This window comes from Haliotis rubra, unplaced genomic scaffold, assembly GCF_003918875.1.
Source record: "Haliotis rubra isolate DU_JTF1 unplaced genomic scaffold, ASM391887v1 Scf165, whole genome shotgun sequence".
Classification (NCBI taxonomy): Eukaryota; Metazoa; Mollusca; class Gastropoda; order Lepetellida; family Haliotidae; genus Haliotis; species Haliotis rubra.
Window position 1 is genome coordinate 124,972 of NW_025765614.1, and position 25,448 is coordinate 150,419.

The window sequence follows — 25,448 nt, forward strand, 5'->3', positions numbered from 1 at the left end:
CAATTTGTATGTTTTCCATCTCAAGGAGTTGAATTATAATATTCCCCATGTAGTATGCCATTGCTATGCACATAGGTACACGTTAGTCTAATTGTGAAATATCGAGGAAACAATTTAGCGTTATTCTCCTATGATTTCTTTGGTTTTGGTAAGGAAGGCTTGACTTGTTGTCTCCCTTGTTCTATGAGCTTTTTGTGCTCCTCTTCGCTCATGTCACTTGTCTTACGAGACTTGGTTCTTATCTCTTGTTTCATCCTGTGGTATTTGGCGAGTTGAGACTGCACCAGCCTAAACTCTTCCTCGGATATCTTACTATCGGATAGGGCTGTGGAGATATGATCCTCTATAGTATTAACTTCACTTCGGCCAGAATGCGAATTTCGTCGTGTTTCAACGCTTTATGTTGCAGCTGGCGTGAAATAAATTTAAGAGCTATTCCCACCAATCCCGAGGCCCCAGCCGCTATTTCAATGCCAAGCACGCGGCCACGATGGTGGACAATAACCCAACTCCGGCCGCACCTAACCCCATGCTGACTGCTACGAGCACGGTGTCTGCGCTGTCAATTGCATTCACAGCTCTGCGGTATTTTTGTGCAATCCGATCCCTGTATCACGTTCCATTTCCAGTTGGTGTCTGATGTCGCTGATTTGTCGCAAACAATCCATCCACGGTTTCCAGTCGTCTTTATGACAAGGGAGGTACAACGAGAATGTTGCATTATGACGACATCAGTTGCTCTGTGGTCACGAGGGGCGGTGGGGTAGCCTAGTGGTTAAAGCGTTGGCTCGTCACGCCGAAGACCCGGGTTCGAATCCCCACATGGGTACAATGTGTGAAGCCCATTTCTGGTGTCCCCCGCAGTGATGTTGCTGGAATATTGCTAAAAGCGGCGTAAAACCAAACTCAGTCAGTCAGTCAGTCAGTGGTCACGAGGGGGACATGGGTTGATGTACCCTCTATGTCCGAAGGAACATAAACAAACAAAGAGGGTACACCAACACATGGGCCCCGAGAGACCAGTGAACAACGTATTTATCTTACCGAACACCTCAATGTTATGAGATCGTAATAAGGAGTACCCGAGTTCAGCGATTAGTCAATACCGACACCGACAGACAGGAAAAACAAATTTAGAGTTATCTCCCTTGCATAGGTTTGCATTCACAAAACATTGGTAATTTCCGTACATCATACATGACTCAATTATTCGAGATAAAGAACTACTAACACGAAGTACCAAATGAATTCCCACAGTTCGGCATTCCCAGCAGTTAACATCGGAAATGTTACTCGCTTGTGGGCAGGGTACATTGAAAATAATAGAAAAGCGTTCAGCCAATCAGAAAACGACATTTATGTGTGAGGTAAGATAAGGGATAATGTATATCAAAGGAGAGAAGGTCGTCTTTTTAACAAGGAAACATGTGGGACACCAACAGTGCTGTATGTTATTTTTTCCTCTGTATTTATGGGACCATCGGATAACCGAGTACTATAGATCATGTGCGCCATTGCATTATGACAATGGTGCTTGCAGCGGCTACCACAGCCTAGCTGGCGTCAGACAAGACCCGAACATGTAATTAGTTTAGTTTATTGATCTTATATTCCTGGAAACAAAATATAGCACACTTGGTACACATTACCCATTTTATAACTGTTGTTAAGGAATTTCGAAAACATCAAGCATTTATGCATCTATTGGATCGGCCACACTGTTAAACCTCCTCCTGTAGACATAAACATTTCTCTTCAGCCATGGAAAAGTTGCCTTTTCTTGAAGTTCCTGGCTCGCCACAATATCTGTATCAAATCCTTTGCTCGAAAAAAGATTCTGTACATAATCCAAGGGTCTGTTGTTGATGTGTTGAAGACCTCCTTGACCAGGTACTGCCCAGCTCAGAACTACGCCTTTCTTTGCGTGACGCACGATGTTGTCAATGTAGACGTCTTCAGACTTACTTGGAATATGTTCTGCCACCTCCAGACTTATGATCCAGTCGTACAGCGGAAGTCCGTACAGGGGAACCGTTAGATCAGCAAACTGAACTACTCCGCCGCTTGTTTCCCGCCCATAGGGGGCGCCATCAAAAGCATCGTATGCACGAAGTCGATTGGTCGAGTCCAGAAACTTCTTGTAGTCGCCCGGACCATCCCCGAAACTCGCAACGGTTTTGTTTTGAAAGAAAAGTGAAAGTTGGGTTGCCAGAGGTTTGTCAAACAAGTGATGCCCACCTGCCGATTTACTTGACTGTTTGCACCACCCGCCAGTAACGGCAACAGAACTCTGTTGGAGAGAAATAGACAAAGCTTAAGTTATTGGTACACAAAATATTCATTGACTATCACTTACATTTTCCGACACATTGACGCCTTTAATCCATTATCTGAATGAATGAGTGAGTGAGTTTAGTTTTACGACGCACTCAGCAATATTCCAGCTATATGAATGAGCGAGTTGGGTGTTTAGACGAGGAATTTCAATGTTATCATTTTGTCTCTGCTTGATGTGGGCTGCAACCCACGGACTGGGGAATGATGCTGATCAACCTGGAAACATTCCGTAAGAACTGGCACTAAAGAAAGTAGGTAAAAGGTCCCTCAGACTCCCAAGTGCATGTGTTTATGACGGGAGAAACCTGTGGGTGTTGCAGAGGTGGGAAGGGTGGAGGATATTTTTCACAGGTGACCTACTTCATTTGATGAATTGATTAATGACTTTTTAATCCCTCATACGCGTGTTGCTAATGGAAAAACCCATCCTTATCAGTTCATGACACGCATAAGGGCATGACATGACATGACATGACAAATAGAATCGTATCACCCAATCAATACGGACTTGAGGTTTCAACATTACTGGGTACCTAGACAACGTAGGTATGTTTTGGACCTCAGTGGACCACTGGGTGTTGGAAATGGTCCGTAAGTGTAGATATGGAAATCTTCAGTATGATGTGTGAACTATGAAAATGTTTGGCACAATCTGTTTAGTAGTAATGCTATTATCCAGATCATTCAGACCTAGACAGGCTATAGTGATTTCAATTTCAATATAAATACATTTCTTGAGGCTACCCTGTCCTTGATTTAGACTTGCAGTAGACACAGGTAAACGTGTCATCGTAGACATCATTCCACCAAGCATACACAGGGACGTATCCCAGGCACCTCTTGCATGTCCAAGCTTTAGTCTTAGTGCTGTCCATCTTGACGATATGTCCTACTGTACCATAGAACATTTTTACTTATAATCTAACAATATTTGACCATATTCTAAACATCGACTCATTATTCATCAGACTGAGGTGAGACGGCCCAGCAGTAGAACATTACCGGCGTTGAATTGTAGCAACCTAAGTATTCTACGCTCTACTGACAACTGTGTCAATTTTACAGTTAGTAAATTAAATCTTTAGTTTTAAATTCAAGTTTTACTGTATACATACACATAGACTTTACTGGCTACATTAGGAGTACAAGATTGAGGTGAAACACACTTGGGTTTAGCAAGGTCAGGACCTTATCAGACCACGGCCAGTTCAAAAACAAACAAGGGCTTAGATAAAGATAAAGATGCCTAAACACAGTTACTCAAACATTTGAACCTACATAGACTGGGTTGTCATCTCTGTATTTTAGGTTATAGTTCTTGTTAATAAAATCATCAATGATGTACTGGAGGGATAACGAGATTATCCATTCGGTTACTTAGCAATCAGAGTATGGGTCACTTGATGGGTTTATCTATTTGAGGACCAAAATAGGGTTATTTAAAGTCATATATCAACCGATCATATGATGTATCTTATCAGTTACAGCCTCACATGGCATTCACCTATTTCAGTTGTCGCAGAAACAACTATTCATTTATGGATACTGTTTATTGATTGGGTGATACGATTTTAGTTGATTATCCTCCCATTGGTCAGACACCCCAATAGTCAGACAGGTTAAAACAACAAACCATCTGGTTGAGTGCACAGCTAATCCGCTGCCTGTTACCTCTTAATGAAATAGGAATGGCCCATAAAATAAATAAATAACAGAACAGAACAGAACAGAACTTTCTTACACTCAGGAAGATATCATCGGCATATGAGGTACAGATGACAATAAATGATAATATTATGGCGGAATAGTAGTTAGCAGGAAGATTTTACAATTTGCAGAATATATATATATACTCTCCCCAAAAAGAAACACATATAGGAATTTCAACTGTATTTTTATGTTTATTTTGAAACATCTTGGAGGCTTTATGAGTCAATGAAATATAGCGAAATTGCACACTGGGAATGCAGACTTATCCGTCTTTGGCACCAACTCGAGGAAAGTCAGTCTGAGTGTCACATGGAGACGTGTGGTGGCGCTGAAGTCAATACCTCGTGTGACCACCGTGGGCATCCAGAACTGCACGGCATCGCCTCGGCATCGAACGAAGAAGTCTCAGAATCTCGTGTTGCCCAATCGCAGCCCACTCTGCCTGTAGTGCCTGTGCGAGTTGCTGAAGTATCTGGGGCTGAGGGTTACGGCGTCGCACCCGTCTGTCCAGGGCATCCCACAGATGTTCGATCGGGTTGAAGTCCGGTGATCTTGAGGGCCAGGGGAGCACATTGATGTTGTGGTTCTGGAGGAAGCCTCTAGTGTGACGTGCTGTGTGGGGCCTGGCATTGTCCTGTTGAAACAACTCCCTCTGGCGATCAATGATTGGAAGGAGGTGTGGGCGTAGGATTTCGTCACAGTACCGTTGAGCTGTCAGGTTGCCCTGGATCATCACCAAATCACTTCTCCTACGGCAGATGATCGCACCCCACATCATAACACTGCCCCGGTCGAATCTGTCCACCTGGGGAACGCAAGCGTCGGCGAAACGTTCACGTCGGCGTCTGTACAACCGCATTCTTCCATCGCGTCGTTCCAATAGAAATCGTGATTCATCACTGAACCAGATTCTACGCCAATTCGGTAGGTTCCAGGCCTGAACGTTGGTGCACCATTGAACTCGATGTCGACGATGTTGTTGTCGAAGCACAGGATCAAAATAAGGTCTTCTGGCACGTAAACCAGCCTCTCTCAACCTGTTCCTGACGGTCTGTGCAGAAAGCCTCCTCAATCCGGGTATTTGTCGAGCGGTACTGGTCGCCGTAGCTGTTCGACGACGCAGGTGATGTACCCGGATGTAGTGATCCTGCGCCGCAGTGGTCGCTCGAGGTCGCTCACTACGAGGGGCATCTGCTACCGCATTCTACCGGCGATATCTCTCCCAGAGCCGTGAAATGGTGCTTTGGTGAACATTCATGCGTCGGGCAACTGCACGTTGAGACTGGCCAGCTTCAAGCAAACCAATGGCGATATGACGGTTGGCTTCACTTAGATGTGGCATTTTGCGTTCGTCAACAATATTCCAAATACAGTGAATAATTGACAGACAGCGATCAACCTTTTATACCCATCATTGAGACTGACACTACACGCCGAAATTGAAAATCATGCTGTTAAATACGGGTATTTTACGGATGGTGCGTTTTGTTGTGATGTTTCAAAACATAAACACCATAGGACTCATAAACAGAGCAAAACCTTTTGTAAAATGAATCACGTTTTAATTCATTGCTACATGCAATTGCTATTTTCATGATGCGTTTCTTTTGTGGGAGAGTATATGTATAGAATTTACTGCGATTTTTCATTTCATATATTTTTACATGTCAAGAGTGATTTATTTTTTTTACATATTTGGACCTTCATAAAGTAGGCTGGTATATTGATCTTTCTTTTCTGAAATCTGTGCATTTAAGAATATAATGAAACTCATCACCCACATCATTCATACAACATAATTTACTATTTCTTTCAACTATTGGTATCCTATTCCATTTTCCTTTTTCAAATGGTAAATGGTGGCATGAAGTTTCAAAAGAGAATATGTATGATTTTTGGTGATTTTTTCTTTTTTTTTGGGGGGGGGGGGGTGTAGGAGACTGTAAAAGCCATACATAACTTAAACCAATGTTATTAGAAATATTCTCTGTTCATGAAATCCAGCTACAGCTGTGAATACCTTCATTACGAAGATTCTATACAATAGAATATAATTTCCTCATAAAACATATATGTTCATTTTCAGTTTGTTTTAAAATAGCATACCCCCAAATTTCACAACCGTACAACAAGATTGGTTTCACCGTTGAATCAAAGAGATATAGTTGACATTGTATTGATAAGTTTAACATTTTGACTCCTGCATAAAACAAAATACATGGCTTTAGTAGCTTGTTGGCAAAGATTTGATATAGATAATTTGAAAAAACATTTTCTATCAAAAATAGCTTCAAGATATTTATACACAGTAACAGTTTTCCTTAGGTGCAACTAACTGGTTGAAATATCCCACTGTGGCATTCCCATTTATATATGGGTGTTGCCCTAATTGATCTCTAGTCCAGCGTCTGACAATTGATGTGGGATGTGTGACTAATGGGTGTAAACCTTTATATGTCATGTCATGTCATGCCCTTTTGCGTGTCATGAACTGATAAGAATGGGTTTTTCCATTAGGTGACCTAGCAACCTACGTATGAGGTCACGTGAGAGGGATTAGAAACTCATTAATCACACTCATCAAATGAAGTAGGACACCTCTCTTCTTCTTCAACATGTGGGGGCAAAACAGGCTCAGCTTTTGGCGAACCTCTGGTATCATCAATAGGTGGTGGCAATGATTCAAAACCACATACCGGTGATGCAGTCAGAATTGTACAATCGGCTTTGCTTTTACTATAGGAACGATTTCTTATTGCAATGGAAAGTGTTTTACCGCTTGTATTCTCTGCACACATGAATAGGCTTCGTAGAGAAACGTTACTGAAACATTTGCAAGAAAGCATATCCTTACCTTATTGGATTTTGTAGTCATTTCGACCATTTTACAACTCATCATCGCGAGTTCTCTCCTCGTATTGTTCAGTATCTCCGACAGCTTATTCCTCTGTTTTCTTAACTGGTCGGCTGCCCTGAAACCATCTTGGACTACTGACCGTTCCTTTGCAGCTGGCCCGTAATTGGTCATATTAGCCATGAGAATCCTAGCGGTGACGAAACCGATGATGGCCAGTACTGAAAGTGCCACCGCTAGTTGGACCAAATTCTTTCGTTGCAACATGGCGGGTTTGTAACTGGAATGAAACAGACATCGTTAAGGGCCGTTTTCCTCTGGATAATGCAAGTATATATTTTTTGTGTCAAGTGCAGCGCCAAAGACAGCAATGTCACAAATATTTGTTGTTGTTGGTTTCTTGTTTAACGCCACACTCAGCAATATTCCAGCTATATGGCGGCGGTCTGGACAACACAACCCAGTGATCAACAGCATGAGCATCGATCTACGCAATTGGGATACGATGACATGTGACACTGATGACATTGCATGTTGCCTGCAGAGGAGAGTTTTTATGACCACCCGATCCCTTTAGTTGCCTCTGACGACAAGCATGGGTTCCTGAAGACCAATTCTAACCTGGATCTTCACGGGTCATATAACAAATAACCACAATACAACCCCTCGTACAATACAATGGCGGAAGCCTGTTTCTGGTGTCTACGCCCTGTTATTGCTGGAATGTTGTCAAAAGGATGCGTAAAACAACCCACTCAGTAACCAAGCTTGTCCTGATGATCTTTTATGGTTTTCAACGTTCGACAGATATTTGAACATATTCAGAAGTCCCATTTCACTTCTGATTGTGTGAGTGATGTTTAGTCTTTGTTACGCAAGATGATGATAATGAAATTGGCGTTCGGCCACTAAACCCTGCTGTCCGCCTACCTCATATATAACTCTTAATACTTTCATGCCAGGCAGTTGTGTTTGTTGTTTGACGCCGAAATCAGTAACACTTCAGCTATATGGTAATTATTTGAGCCTGGACCAGAAAGATCACCTCAAGAAAATGAGTGCATGACCCGCTGTTAGCAATATTCCAGCAATATCACGGTGGGTGACACCAGAAATTGGACCACGACACTGAAAAGATCTAATCTTCTGTCTCTAAGAGTTCCTTTACCGAGGATCATGGCCGGAGCGATGATGGTTAAAGCATTTCTGGTAACATTCGTGACCAATTCGTATTATCGAGTGAGTTTAGTTTTACGCCACATTTAGCAATATTCCAGCAATATCATGGCGAGGGACACCAGAAATGGGCTTCACACAGTGTACCAATGTGGGGAATCGAACACGGGTCTTCGGATAGACGAGTGAACGCTTTAACCACTAGGCTACCCCACCGCCCCTCGTGTTATTGGGTGCATTTACAACGAGGAACGTTTGATGCACGAACACAAAAGATGACCTTGTTACCTCTTGTGTACCTGTCGTTTTTCATAGATCAACAAGCAGGTCATTCAATAGAGGCATGCATTTTCATTTTTCAAAGGCGTCGACTTATGACTCAACGCTGTATCAGTCACAAAAAATGTGCCCCAGTCCACCCAGCTGTGAATGGGTACCTCGAAAGGTTGGGAAAGTCACATGCGCCCAGTGGCTGCAAGGGTTTTACATGTATGATCCCCAGGGAATTGAGATTGATAATATGATGTGCCGCTGAAATTGATATCCAATGATCATGGGGAAAACAAAGAAACGCATTCAGCATGCATGTGGGATTGACTATAACGCTATATAAATGCCCATATAATAATAGAATAAGCGAAAGTAAACAACCAAAAATAGTATACACCCATTCTACACCCAGCAGTGGCTAAACATGGGGCAAATTGCTATTCGGTGTCAGAGGGTATCAGAGCTTTGTTTTTGAACCTCAATGTTTTGGTAGCCAACCAACGTTAGTAATGTTTTTTGTCGAATCCGATTTTCAGTGTAATATTTCTTTTGTCCGGCAATGTTTACAACAACTGCGCGAGCTTCATGTCCCAAAATAATCTGTGACTGGAGAATTCATGGAGAGTCCAAACATGATTTGGTGTACGGGATGTCTCCCAGTTGTCTGAACTTGCAGGTATAACCTTGATGCTATTAAATGTTAAGTGAATACGCTTCAAATATTAGCATGACTGCTGACTGACTGAGTTTGGTTTTACGCCGCTTTTAGCAAAATATCTTCAGTGAAGTGAAATGTAAACGCAGTGTTTAGGATTAAAATTGATTATTAATATCAATATTACCTTATTTCCTCTAATAAGCACCAGGCCTCTAATAAGCGCTGAGTACGTTATTTATAAATGTATTCTCCCTTCATCCAAAAATAGATGTATTAAGGAATGGTCCGTTTAGTCATAATTTTCTGTTCTCCACATGGCACGGGTTGATGGATATTATGTAATAAGCGCCGGGCCTCTAATAAACGCCGGGACCTAGATTTTCGAAGCTCTCTTAGCGCTAAGATAGTCGTAAGTCAATGTTAATGTATAGCACTTATGACTATCTTAGAGCTTAGAGAGCTTCGAAAATCTAGGCCCGGGTTGTGAAAGTCAGTTGAAAAAATAAAAGCGCCCGGGCGCTTATTAGTGGAAATACCGTATATTGGTTTGAAACTCATAGCTAGTTATAATTATATACTCTCCCAAAAAAGAAACGCATCATGAAAATAGCAATTGCATGTAGCAATGAATTAAAACGTGATTCATTTTACAAAAGGTTTTGCTCTGTTTATGAGTCCTATGGTGTTTATGTTTTGAAACATCACAATTAAACGCACCATCCGTAAAATACCCGTATTTAACAGAATGATTTTCAATTTCGGCGTGTAGTGTCAGTCTCAATGATGGGTATAAAAGGTTGATTGCTGTCTGTCAATTATTCACTGTATTTGGGAATATTGTTGACGAACGCAAAATGCCACGTCTAAGTGAAGCCAACCGTCATATCGCCATTGGTTTGCTTGAAGCTGGCCAGTCTCAACGTGCAGTTGCCCGACGCATGAATGTTCACCAAAGCACCATTTCACGGCTCTGGGAGAGATATCGCCGGTAGAATGCGGTAGCAGATGCCCCTCGTAGTGAGCGACCTCGAGCGACAACTGCGGCGCGGGATCGCTACATCCGGGTACATCACCTACGTCATCGAACAGCTATGGCGACCAGTACCGCTCGACAAATACCCGGATTGAGGAGGCTTTCTGTACATACCGTCAGCGATCACCTGCCGTAGGAGAAGTGATTTGGTGATGATCCAGGGCAACCTGACAGCTCAAATCCTACGCCCACACCTCCTTCCAATCATTGATCGCCAGAGGGAGTTGTTTCAACAGGACAATGCCAGGCCCCACACAGCACGTCACACTAGAGACTTCCTCCAGAACCACAACATCAATGTGCTCCCCTGGCCCTCAAGATCACCGGACTTAAACCCGATCGAACATCTGTGGGATGCCCTGGACAGACGGGTGCGACGCCGTAACCCTCAGCCCCAGACACTTCAGCAACTCGCACAGGCACTACAGGCAGAGTGGGTTGCGATTGGGCAACACGAGATTCTGAGACTTCTTCGTTCGATGCCGAGGCGATGCCGTGCAGTTCTGGATGCCCACGGTGGTCACACGAGGTATTGACTTCAGCGCCACCACACGTCTCCATGTGACACTCAGACTGACTTTCCTCGAGTTGGTGCCAAAGACGGATAAGTCTGCATTCCCAGTGTGCAATTTCGCTATATTTCATTGACTCATAAAGCCTACAAGATGTTTCAAAATAAACATAAAAATACAGTTGAAATTCATACATGCGTTTCTTTTTGGGGAGAGTATATTATCTAAAAAAATCGATAAGAAAATACTCGACTTAGGATAAATGAGTGCCGTTATGCAAACAAACGCACATGCGTATTTGAATCTCTCACCTATCCGTATTAAAAAACTTCAAATTTTATACGACCACTATGGCCGTTGGTTAAGTGGTAGTCATGCGAAGATATCTCATAACGAAGATGATCAGCCTTTACGGCATATCGGATTCATTCGTTGGGGTGAAGGTCTTGAACGTTTACCACTTGGGTGAAACCTACGGGAGAACAAGCAGGGACACCCAAGGGAAAGGATTTCCAATGGATGCAACAACACTGCGAATTGCAACACTTCAGAGGACTGGTGATGCCCGTGACTTTGCGTTTGTCGAACATGAGGACTGGTGATGCCCGTGACTTTGCGTTTGTCGAACATATGGTTTGTTTGTTTGTTTGCTTGTTTGTTGTTTAACGCCGCAGTTAGCAATATACCAGGTATATGATCTGTAAATAATCGAATCTGGACCAGACATTCCAGTGATTGACATCGTGAGCATCGATCACCGCGACTGAGAAACGATAATAAGTGTCAAATGAGTGAGCCTGACAACACGATCCCGTTAGTCGCCGTTTATAACAAGCAAGGGTTGCTGAAGACCAATTCCGAAACTATTAGAGCAGATTGGGTAATGGTAAACTGGTCAGAAAATCAACCTTTTCAGATATTGTTGATTTATTTTACGTTACATTAATCGTATCACCACCCACTATTACACCTGGCTATAGTGACTATTGGCTGGTAATTATGGAATAAATTATCCTCCTATTTCTAAAAGTAGAAAGTACAGCCCTCTCATTCACCCACGACTTCGTGTCATCTCGACTCTCTTCAGGAAGTGAGTGAGTTTAGTATAACGCCACTATTAGCAATATTCCCACAATATCACGGTGGGAGAGATCATGTGCTTCACACGTTGTACCCATGTGGGGAATCTCGTCTTCTGCGTGACGAGAGAACGCTTTAACCACTAGGCTACCCCACTGCCCCCTTTTCAAGAAAGGAATTTCCAAACATTATGAGGCAATTCATAGAAATTGTTGTTGTTACCCGTTGAAGGAAGAATCAAACATTTAACAAAAATGTATATCATCAGAACTATCGTCTAAAAATGGATATTTATCAAGATTCGAGATTTTCAAGATTTTTATTATAGTGTTAGAGGAATCCAGCCCAAAAGTACATGTTTTGTCTGACAAACCTCTTTTCACAGAAGGTTTACATAAAAATGAATGAATAGAAACAAATGATACAAATACAATATAAATAGTGAAAAAGAATTAAAGAGAACATTTCAAACATTTTACTTATCTAATTGTAGGACAGAGCAAGTTTGCCATTCTGCAGAAGATAACGTTTTGGAGTTCACTCGGAACACATACGATTTTGGGTATTTAAATGTTCATTAATGTAAACGAAATATTGTATAGTCTCTGTAAATTATTAGTAAGTTAGGTGTTTACGTGTGTGGCCTGTAATGATACATATTTACTGGAGTTCTGCATTATAATTTACCATTCATATGTAAATCGTTCAAAGAATTTCATACACGAAGTTCTATATCAAATTGGAAAGAAACAACATGAAGGAACGTATTTCCAACATTGGTAAAACTAGAAGTGAGTGTGTTATTCCAGGTTTACGACACGAACGCTTGAAACATTATCTAGCTTCAACATTTGCAAATGTTGGTGTTGATTTTTTAGAATATTTATGAACATGAATGCCATGTCTGTAACATCTGGCAAATATCTCAAATCCTGAGCATAGATGAAAAGCGTTGAATCTGGTGTGACCGGGTTTAGATTAATGCTACATTTTCTCATGGGTAAATGATATGAACGGATAACTGACCGTGATGAGGGTGAGCATGTCCATCCTTACTGGTAGTCCCCATATAAACGTGTTTGTTACATGGGCCTCAGAGCAGTTCTCCCGATGGCAGGCAAACAATCAAGTGATCGGCAACTCAAACGATAGCGCATTTACTGTTTCTTATCGAAAATAGGAACATGTTAATTTTGAATTACATCTGCTGTGTACAAGCGCAGCACCAGTGGCTTATATATTTATTTCATTGTGTTTTGAAAGAAGTAATTCGTAATGTGCTGGCAATGTCAATATTTGCCAACATCTAGCATGTATTTAGCACAACGACAGGAAGGAAATTCTAAAAGTATCACAAAACTCATTCCCTACAAACAAATATTTGCAATGTGCAGCCAGTGAAGCTACAATTGGAGGTAGTTTGCATTTAAAATATGTTCAAAAGACATGAACCTTGCGATCATCTCACCTTGTGATTGGGCATCAATTTTCATTTTGTATGTTACAGTCAACGACCGTTTTTTGGACAGTTTGCATATAAAACTGACAATTTCGGTTACTCACCAAAGTGACACTATTTTGGACAGACTAACTGAAATGAATATGATTCCTAACATATATCTCATTTTAATTTGGATCTATTCGGTAAAAAAGAAATGATGGGAGAGCATGGATACAATACTACATCCAAAGGTGAAATGGAACTTAAGGCCAACACGGGGAGGATGTTCCTAACTGAGGACTTAACAAGACATCTACACTGACTCGTGAGGGTAGGGTGTTTGTTACAAAAGTGAACAAAAAGTGAAAATGCAAACCGACACCGAAAACGTAAAAACAGCAAACTTGCACACTTGTCTTAAATTTACAACGGACTCAGAGTGAGTTCAGTTTTACTCCGCTTTAAGCAATATTCAAGCAATTACACGGCGGGGACACCAAGAACGGGCTTCACACATTGTACCCATGTTGGGAATCGAATCTCGGTCTCTTCAGTATGGCGAGCGAACGCTTAACCACTAGCCTACCGACCCTACCCCGAGACTCGGACTGTCAGATGATATTCCCATGCCTTCAGATATATAATGCTTATTTGTACGCATATGGAACACTCTCACTTTGTGGTAACAAGACCATGACGTATACAGTCAACACGAAGATAATCCCAAACTGCTGTCCTACACATATCGAACTGTCGCGAGTGTTCATATCCTTAAGCCGGGTTTCCATGTGCGCTTAGTGCATAGTGCGTGATGCGTAGTACGTAGACAACACGTCATGCTAAAATAGTAATAGCCGTTTCCACGCACGCGTGCTGCGTGCTGACGCTCAAAAGCGTCCGAATAAGCATCACGCAACTATACGGAGGCCGGAAGTAGGGATTCCCAAGGGTTTCCCCAATGTCACGTGGTTTTATTGCACACACACGCAAAATGCCAAGGAATTCGGTGACCGAGATAATTCTTGAACAATTAATTGAACTCGTCAAATGCAATCCAGCCATCTACGATACATCCATGTTAGGAAGATATGCAATATTTGGAACGCAATTGCAACCGTTACGAAACTTCAGGAAAACGATGACCAAGAAAGGACTGGTATTTTGAATATATAGATCTTCATATCATGTTAAGTTTCAAAGTTCCGTTTTGAATACACTTTATTCAGAAAGTTATATCTCAAGAAAAAGAAAGACTTGATTTAATGCATCACATGGCCTTTATACTGACTGACTGACTGAGTTTAGTTTTACGCCGCTTTTAGCAATATTCCAGCAACATCACGGCGGGGGACACCAGAAATAGGCTTCACTCATTGTACCCATGTGGGGATTCGAACCCGGGTCTTCGGCGTGACGAGCCAATGCTTTAACCACTAGGCTACCCCACCGCCCCTCCTTTATACACGTACACATGGAATTGGACACCACGCACACGTAATACGTAATACGCATCACGCAATTACGCAGACAATACGTGCACATGGAAACCTAGCTTTACACAATAAATAAATGCTTCGCTGTACATATTACTCACTGTAGTTTATCTCAGTTTAAGTATACACTAATTTGCATCAAGGTTTCAGATTCAAACTATTGGCCCAGTTACCGCAAGCATCTCATGAAGAAAACAGCTGCTACACCCACTCCTTGCTACATCACATTAAGAAATGTACTATTACCTTAAAAGTGTCCAAGACCGATCCCTTCCGGCGGGGTATTTCTATTTCACTTTTCACAACCAACACCATAACATGTCCGTATTCTGCTTTGTCTAGACTGTTCTCTTTAGGAATGCAGTGCAATGCTTCAAATAAGGATCAGCCGTTTGTAGATCGGGAGTATCAACCCATATCTAGGAGTGTGTTTCTGGCATGGTTGGGACGTGTTCTAGCAAGAGCCGGTGTAAGATTGAAAACATACCCGCGTTGAAAAGGTACCCGGCGGGTACTTTTTCAACATTGAATTATTACCCGGACTCATTTTTCAACGCCCGGGGTCTTTTTTCAACATTGAATAATTACCCGGCTGCTATTGAAAAATAACCCGGGTCACGTATTGAAAAGATACCCGCGTTGAATAATGACCCTCGCTGTTCATAACGCTCTAAACGTACGTAGCCAATTGAAACACCGTTGATTAGCTTTTTACCCATGTACTTATTTATGTATATTTCTAGCAATTCAACTTAATTATAGATTCGTGTTTGTGTTTTAATATGGTCTCTCGCAATTCCGTGTGGAATGGCTTGTGTACACATATTTATGGTTTTATCAAAATGTTTTGTTCAAAATGCTGTACATACGGTGAGACCGAAATAAATCATGTGTTGGACGACTGTGCCTGTCTTTGATAGACGCCGCAGATCCAGACGGGAACATCCAAATCTTTGATATCGTGCCGATGCACGTCCGTATAAAAATGTTACACATTTCAAAAGAATATAACACTGATAAAGTCATTGCATTTCAACACTTTTAATCAATGTGGAAGAACAAGAAGTCAAGGATATCTAAGATTTCAAAAGCAGTAGGAACTACCCAAAGTGGGCGTCTAAAAATCAAACTTTCAAACTTTCAGCGAAAATGTGAAAAATTCAATCTGGATAACGACAACCTGTTTTTCAAATCCAAATCCGGACCGCTAAGAGTCCCTCACAAGGCAGATGTGCCAGTGTCCCGATTTCTCGAAACAAACTTAAGTTTTAACTCAAATTTCAAACTGAGTTTGACAATTTGAAACAGCTGATTTTTTAACTCAACTGCATTTTTAAAATAAAAACCCAAACAACTTAAGTAATCTATCCACCAAACTCAAATTCTCTACTATGTTTGAGTTTTATATCGATTTCAGTTCATTCTGGGAAATACATTTTCTCAAATTTGAGTAAAAACTCTAACTTAAGTCAAAACTCAGACTTAAGCTTGTTTCGAGAAATCGGGCCTGAAGAGCGTCCATTAGGAAATGGGGCACACCTTGGTGTAAATAAAACGTAAGTATACACGCTTTTTTAAATGCAAAATCTACTGATATTCTAACATAGCCTCGGTTTTATTTTATTTGACCTTTTCACGCGTTGAAGTATATATATGAATTCGCTATTACCTGTCCACTAAGGCGTATATAGAACATCAAACTTGATAGCAACGTTAGTTTTCGTACAACATAAATTTCCTTTGAATTATACCGAGAACAAAAACTTAAACGACACTAGCACTACCAAAAAGGTGAAAAGCCGTGATTGATGAACGTGGATTTTATACGTCATTGACAGACATCCCACCCTGCACATTGGAGCAAGCCCGTTAATGGACATGTAAACCAACACAAGAAGTTTAAATACAACGCTGTCTTTTACAGGGAGCCAGTGTAAATCCTTCAGGACTGGTGTTATGTGCACATACATATGTGTGCGTATTACGAGTCTGGCAGCTGTGTTTTGAACACGCTGTAACGTGTCCATGCACTGCTGTTGTGTTCCATAGAGTACACTGTTGCAGTAGTCTAGGCGTGATGTCTCAAATGCATGGATTAGGCATTTTACTGATGGTGTGTCCATGTACCTGCTTATCTGTCTGATGTTCCTTAGGTGGAAATTTGCAGATTTGCAGATGTTACTAACATGATTTTCCGTGCTTAATGTTGAGTCAAAGATGACACCTAGATTTCGAGCATGGCTTTCTGGTTGAACAAGCGTGTCTCCAATTTGAACTCCAGGGACCTTGAACTTTTATTTTATCTGTTTGGAGCTGATGATGAGAATCTCCGTTTTGTCATCGTTCAGTTTCAGAAAATTACCCTTCATCCAACATTTGATCTCAGCTATGCAATGTGTTATTGTCTGCTGGGGTATTCTGTACAGAAGATGCAGTTTGTGGCTTGAATCCGAGATATAGCTGAGTGTCATCAGCATAGAGATGATAACTGAGATTGTGGGCTCGGGCTATATCACCAACGGGTATGGTATATACAGTGAACAGAATTGGGCCCAGGACTGAGCCTTGTGGCACTTCATACCTTAATTCTCTGCTCTCAGACCTTACCCCATCGATGATAACTGATTGCTTGCGTCCTGTGAGAACAAACACCCATCCCCACACCCACAACAATACATCCCACCGCACATTCCCACTCCCGCAACCATACCCCGGCCCAAACAACCATACAAACCCACCCCTATTATCACACATCCCCACCCCAGCAACCTAGATCCCCACACTCACAAGAAAACATCCCACCTTCTCACATTCCCATCCCAACAACCAAACATCACCACCCCCAAAACAACAAATCACCACCCCCCCCCAACCTACATCCCCACAACCATATATCCCACTTCTGCACATTCCCATCCCCACAACCAAAGATATCCACCCTAAGGACCACAAATCCCAAATCCCCAAACCACGTGTGGGTGAGAGATGCATGGTTGTGGGGGTAGGGATCTAGAGTTGTGGGGGTGGGAATGTATGGTTGAGGTGTTGGGGATGTATGGTGTTGTGGGGATGGGCATGTACAGTAGTAGGATGTCTGGTTGTTGGCTGGGGATATGTTTGTGGAGGTGGGGATGTATGTTGGGAGGGGGGAGTTATCTGAATGTTGTCACATTAAGTGTCTGAATCGGTTTGCAAAACAACATGACAAAGGTATACCAATATTATTCAGAAATGTTTATGATGGCAATAAACATGGAGAATCAAATTCTCTGTACACAAAAATACACACAGATATACTGCTCGATACATAGGAATTTGACACATTATTTTACTAAACTGAATATATAAAAATACACAGTATGATCAGTATGTTAATAGATTACCCTAAAAATGCACACCTTGCCATAAAGGTACATATATTTGTAGATGAACTTTTTTGGACAGATACATTCCACTATTTGTGATTTTTACTTATGACACCTGTCCTGAGCACTGCAGTTTTTATGGCTTGAAACCAGTATGAGAGTATACATTTGCTATATACATGTATTGATCATTTTGAGCATGATAACCATGGTGATATTAGAATGGATTTGATACATGTCAGTAATCACATAATTTGATATCAACAATATTCAGCCAGATAGCAGGTAACACGTTTGATTAAATGCAGCAATTGACTCTTTTTGCTTTACTTTTTTATATTTTACAGCAGTGCATACATACCTATATTTCAACACACAATCAGTGATTTTGCTTGGAGAATGTTCTCTGAAATTGTTGACCAGTTCACTATTGTGATTTGTTTTAAAAATTAAAATTGTATGGTGTGTCTCGAAATTGTGTCTTTTTATGATATTTGGATATTGTGTTACCACCTAAACTTATTTGGACTAAAGCACAAACTACTCATGGTACACAGAGTAAAGAGGCAAATATGACATTGTACAGGTATTAAAAGAAAGTTGGAAATATACAATGCCAAGTTATATTTAAGATAGTTGATGCTATTATTGTCTCTATAGTGTGTTATGGTGCAGAAGTGTAGGGAACCCTATATTGTAAAATTATTGAAGATGTACAGCATAAAATGTGTAAAACAACAAACAATGCTATGGTTTGGAGAGACTGTGTCAGAGCCCCTCTCAGACCAAGGGTTAAATATTAAGTATTGGTGCAAGCTACTGTATTAGGATGAACACTGACTGCCTCGCCAATTCTATCTAATGGACGACACTGGCTGTACAATATGGGCTACTCATATAAAACATATTCTGTTTAGACTTGGATTTGAATATGTCTGGTTAAAACAAGATGTGAGAAATGTGAAGATATTTTTTCACCTTTTCAAACCATGATTATTTCACAACCTACTGCAATCATGGTGCAGTTCTGTGAACAGTGTATCGGATTCATTCTATTAATAATTCATAATGTGTCCGTTTTCCGATGACATAAAAAACTGCCACTGCTGTATCTGGGGTTGGAGGGGTACATACTTTAAGATCAATGCCTATATCGTGTCACCGTGATCAACCCCATGCAAAATGGAAGAAAATATATAGATGTTATATTGAAATGATGTATGAAAAATAATAAATATATTCTTCTTTACTTTTATTTTTTTTCACACTTACACTTTTGCATAAATAAATTTTCGAATTAATCAGTTATGTGTTTCAAATGTGTTAGATCTATTTATCATTAATTATATAATGTGGTAACAACCATTTTCTAGTTACTATTACTAGGCGTTCAGTTTATTTCCAGCATACAACAGGAAGAAATGGGACCAAATCATCGAATTATACCTAATCAAACTACATTAATACTAACTATATTCAAGCAATTTGGTCGTTAAGATCCATGTTTTGTGTGTACCATTTCGAGACAACAGCGAGCTGACACGAAATATCAACGCACATGTTGGTGTTGGAAATGGCATATGTGTTATTGTTTACAAATGGCATATGTGTTATTGTCTCGAAACGGCTTAAATAGCAATCAAGATTTACGGAAACTGTCGATGTTTACCGACGAGAGGCCAGACGTTTGTTCAAAGCAGAGGGTTGTGCTAATGCGAGGGTCAGTGGTCAAATATGAAATGCAGTTAGACAAATTGAATACGATGAGTAGAAAGGTAAAAGCATGACCTACAAGCTCAACACAATATTTTGTGTTGAATCGGGCTGTCCAGTTTCGATCAGGTTTCTAGCATCGCGAGTGTCACGCCTTGTGTGTTTTATGTAACGGATGTAACGGGTGTAGAGGTAGAATTTTCTAAAATTTCATTTCTTCACCGATTTTGTTCAAACTTGAAATATATGTTAATCATAACATATGAAACCAATATACGATTGCGAAAGTCTAGATTTTCATTTTTTTTAAATTAGTGTCTGTTCTGAAGGGTCCGTGAAGAACTGATGTTCTCGGACACAGTACTTGATAGCACAAATACACGCGCGGCAAGGACACTAGCTTTTCATGCTGCACGAGATTCTGTGCGAAGGTCGACCGCGTATGATACAGATGTTAAAACTTTCAGTTTTAGGCGCTAGTGACGGTTGTTAATGGGTAAATCTCTCCACGTGATAGATGTTGAACTAGCAAGAAAAGTATAGATTAAATAGAAATAGAAATACACATAGTCGAGAGAATTATCCATTAACATTTTGACAGTTGCTAGATGGACAGTTTCCCCATATTAAGTTTAAACTTCATGATTTATTAGTTTATTTCACATTTCTCATTGCGTTAAAAAGGGGATTTCACATTTAGTTGATTATAAGGGGATTTCACGTTTAGTTGATTATAAGGGGATTTCACGTTTAGTTGATTATAAGGGGATTTCACATTTAGTTGATTGAAAGGTAAGTCAAATTTATGTAGTTTTAGTTTAATTTTCAACTGCGTAACAGTGTCCAAACAGTGATTTGAATCCATGTGATACAACATATGAAAAATGGTACATCTCCAGGTATTGATAACGTCCTTATAAAATGATTAAAACAAGTGAATCTAAAATAATGCCCTTTTGAGTAGCAATGTTCAATAAAATATTTTAAATGGTTGTTTCCCACAAATGTGGAGTAGAGCAATTATAGTTCCTTTACTCAGCTCACACGGGAAAATATATACTTGTGTTTTAAATGAAAGACTAACAAAATGGGCAAATGTTATGGATAAATATCTTCACATTGTATGCTATCATCGAGAAAAATCTGTGTAGAAGAAGGTTTTATAAAAGCTTTTGGTTTTGTAAATACAGATAAACTCTGGAAATTGCTTTCATGAGTATATATAAAACAGTGAAATCGTGTGTCAGAGTTCAATCCGAGTTAACGGTACATTTGGTTTACGGCAGGGTTGTATGTTGAGTCCAATGTTATCCTCATTGTTTATAAATGAACTTCCTATAGAAATCACAAATTATGGTAAACATGGAGACCAATTGTTTCCAGATGTACTTGAAATTCTAATGTTGTTATTTGCGGATGATGTAATTCTTGTGTCAGATACTATTGGTGGTCTTCAGTGCCAGTTAGACACTTTAAAATCGTATGCAGATAACTGGGGATTAACTGTAAATTTAGATATAACTAAAAATCTTGTTTTTAGGAGAGGTGGGGAATTAGCGGTTAAGGAAAACTCGCTTTATGATGAGAGAAACATTGAAGCGGTAAACTGCTACAAATATCTATGTTTTGTTTTCGCTTGTAATTGTAGTCTTAGACAAGTTGTCTCAGAACTTGCAGCTCACAGTAAGAAGGCTTAAGTGGAATTAGCTATAACTTTAAAGGTCACATGCAACCAACAAATTTAACATAATTAAAACACAATTATCACTTATTCATCACATATAATATACATTGCTGATTATGAAAAAAACATATGAACAAAATTATTAGCGTACAATCGCAAATCAAAAGTGTAATATTTTGTATTTGGGTTTACTTCCCAAGAAACGAAGCAGCCGGGATACCGAACCCAGCCAGAGCGGGTGGGTGTGCACTCAAGTGTAACGGCTGGTTCAACTTTTGCAGATGCCCTCACGGCTCATTGTGTGTGTATATATAGAGATGTTGGGTTTTGTAAATACATGCTCTTTTTTTGTGTATAACATTTTGCAATCAACAAACATCATAACATGTCATGTGTACAAGTATCACACCTGCCTGTTTGTGTAATTACATAAGGTGACAGCGACCGAACTCCGGCCATAAATCAATGCGTTTTGTTTATGGTGTATAGCCTGATAGGTGTTCAAATTGCATGTGGTCAGTGATCGAAGTTGTGTATTGAATATTGTCTTTAGCAGACACCCAGGCAGACACATAGGTGTCATTAAAACAGACATTGAGTTTCGTCTGTGACAACGACATATCCATATCACAGTTAGAAAGAACGTGTGATCAACATGTTTTAACAAAATTGGACATCTACTCTTGAAAATAGTTCATGCTATAAGTTATAATTCTACTACAATCTACGAGATTTGACACGCACGGTATACAACATTCAAGGAACGCTGACAAAGTTACTTCTGTCATACGTTATAAAACGTGCAACATACTACTGGTCCAATTTCAACAGTACAAAAGTACTCTCGCCATGATACAATTAATCAAAGAGACATAGACCTACAATAACACAACTATATCAGAAACAATGGTGCCATGGCACTATAGTTTACGGAAACGTGCTTAGCGCAACGAAAGAGGTCAAAACAAAACACACAGCCAAATCCGTAACATGATATGCATGCGTTACGCATTGCTATTTAACAAATTCCAGCTGAATCGGTGCGAAAATGAGCCACTAATGGGACAAGATGGCAATTTTATAATGAAGGTAAAATGCGATGCACAGCAAAAGCCGCACTATATTTGTTGATTCTTACTATTCAGTACCTACATTGTAAATTTCAGCTGAATTGCTGCAGAAATGAGTCACAAATCAGTCAAAATGGCATTTTCAATATGGCCATATACATATTGCAAGAAGATATATGAAAATGTTCAACTTGATCACTCAAGTAGATAGTAGTTTCAGAGAACATGTTTTAAAGATATAACTGAAATTAAAGGCCGTGCCGAATAACAGGTCAAACAGGTAAAATGGCGAAGTAAAGCAAATCTGTTGAGTTTGCTATCTGGCACAGATATATCAACTTTCAGCTGATTCACTGCAGAAATTGGGGACTAAAGAGCGAAAATGTCATTTTCAGTATATGGCCGCTGTAGTCGCCATATCTGAAATTGGATCGGAATGCCTCTAACAACCTTTGGTGTCCTCTTGGTTTGGATCATGTATGTCAAGTTTCAGCCTCATCGGCTAAGTAGTTTCGGAGATGATGTTTACAGATGTCGCACGACGACGGACATACAGCCAACGACATAAGCTCATCTGAAGTTTGTCCAGGTGAGCTAAAATGTGTCTATGTTCACCATCCAACCAGTGTGCGAAACAGTTTCCAAATTGTACTTACCAGTCTAGCCCACAAAATATATCACTAGCCCGAAATTTGAATGTAGACACGGGTTTCATCATTAAGCTGCCAATATGATGAACATTTTTATCAGGCCATAATCTTGCATGATTTAAAAGTATATTATAAGTTAACATGTAGGAGAGAATTATATGTTTTCAAAAGCACCCCATGAAAGTTCTCTTGCCAGTCGGCCCAGTGACTGTGGAGATTTACTGGCCCGACTGGAATTTTACTAGCCACGGACTAGCGGACCAGTGGCTATTTCGCACATTGCATCAAACCAAAGATGTCCGGTACGTTGCATACGCGTATATATCTTAACATATGTATCTTACTTGACAGTGTAGAAACAGCGAGGGTCATTATTCAACGAGGGTATCTTTTCAATACGTGACCCGGGTTTATTTTCAATAGCCGGGTAAATATTCAATGTTGTAAAAAGACCCCGGGCGTTGAAAAGGGAGTTCGGGTAATAATTCAATGTTGAAAAAGTACCCGCCGGGTACCTTTTCAACGCGGGTATGTTTTCAATCTTACACCGGCTTTAGCTCCGCGGACTACTCGGGGCATTCATTCCGGATTGGGAAGCCACTACGGCAGCCACAGTTAAAAATGAAGACCACCTTATTAAGACTACAGGAAGGTGGAATTCAGACTGTTTTACTAGGTATATCAGGACTTCAGAAGCTACCTTAAGGAATGCCCACAAGTCTATGTGTCGCATTTAACAGTGCGTGTAGCAAGGACAGTATCAGGTCCTCCATTGTCATAGCACAGACATGTTATTACACCGCAACTAAGACATTGCCATGTGGTCTTTTAGGACGTGCATATACATGTGTCATTTATCGGCATCATGTCTAACAAGGCTCACACGCTCTACTATATGGCATATTATATAACTCGTTATAGGATGTGTATATACCTGAGTTTATATCACACCATGTCTACCAAGGTTCACATACTATATAAATATGTTATAGTACTCTTTATAGGATCGGTATATACCTGCGTTTATATTGACAACATGCCACCAAGGTTCACAAACTATACTTTGTTGTTATTTAGTAAACTTGATAGGATGTGTATAAACCTATGTCACATATCTACAACCTGTCTGACACGACTCACGTACTCTACTATATGTTAATATTATTTTATTCTTACCACTTATATTTCCTATTTTTCTTTTGAAGCTCTCGGTTGTACTAACCTCTTTTGGGCATCACATGCTACTCCATACTCAGAGCATGGAAGGCTTGTGGCCCCTCAAAAACCACCTTAGCTAAGCTAAGGTCAACCTTAAACACTAAGGCTCTGGGGCCGTGTTGTAATCTTACAGATAAGGTTGACCTTAGAGATAAGGTTGTTTTGAACAACGGAGCCCAGGTCAACAAGACCCCAGAGCCTCTCTCTTCCCGGGTCACCACGACCCCAGTAGGAAACCGAGGCAACCCCATATTGTGCCAAATATTTGTATGTAAATAAAGGTTTCTTGTCATGTACTACTTTGTAGTGTTGTGCTTTGCACAAATTGGCCCAGTTACCGCAAGCATCTCATGAAGAAAACAGCTGCTACACCCGTCCCTTGCAACAAAATATTGTTCTTTACGTTGCAGGGAATTCAATAACACAGTAACTTTTTTCGTACTTACTACTCGTCTTTGATACTGCAAATATTCATATCATGTACAGTATAATGTTATACACAGTTTCTTTAGATTTATTTCACACCCGTGAAGATCCAGGTTAGAATTGATCTTCAGCAACCCATGCTTGTCGTAAGAGACGACTAACGGCATCGGGTGGTCAAGCTCGCTGACTCGGTGGTTGCGATGCTTGATTTCCATGTGTATATAATAAATTAAAGGGGACTCAACACACATCAACGTTGTCGTTTAACAACAAACAAATGATGGCAAATACAGCCCAGCTTACCGCAATCGCATAATGTCCTCTCCGCGTTATCCTGACATATATTATCCGAAATGCAGATAAACAGATGTTGAAATCAGGAGACTGCTCTGTATTTGTAACTGAGTGTGTGTATATTTCAAGCAGGATGCAAGTGAGCTAACATGGTTGTAACCTAACTATTATTAACAATATTCACAGGTGATATTGAACCAAATTCGGGACCAGTTCATTGTACAACAGGGAATGTTAAAATATGAATCATAAGGTAAGTGAGAGGGTGAGTTTAGTTTTACGCTGCACTCACCAGCTTTATGGCGGCGGTCTGTAAATAATCGAGTCTGGACCAGACAATCCAGTGATCAACAGCATGAGCATCGATCTGCGCAATTGGGAACCGATGACATGTGTCAACCAAGTCAGCGGGCCTGACCACCCGATCCCGTTAGTCGCCTCTTACGACAAGCATGAGTTCTGAA

At 40.4% G+C, this 25,448-nt stretch overlaps 1 protein-coding gene across 1 annotated transcript; it reads right to left on the bottom strand.

Annotated features, from left to right (window-relative positions):
- Positions 1-1,581: 1,581 nt before the first annotated feature.
- Positions 1,582-25,128, bottom strand: LOC124271970. The gene is made up of 3 exons (XM_046707140.1): positions 24,994-25,128; positions 6,902-7,181; positions 1,582-2,290 (listed from the first exon to the last, which is right to left on the bottom strand). Exons 1-3 carry the CDS (start codon positions 25,002-25,004, stop codon positions 1,694-1,696), a joined length of 888 nt encoding a protein of 295 aa, XP_046563096.1. The 5' UTR covers positions 25,005-25,128; the 3' UTR covers positions 1,582-1,693.
- Between the last annotated feature and the right edge of the window lie 320 nt (positions 25,129-25,448).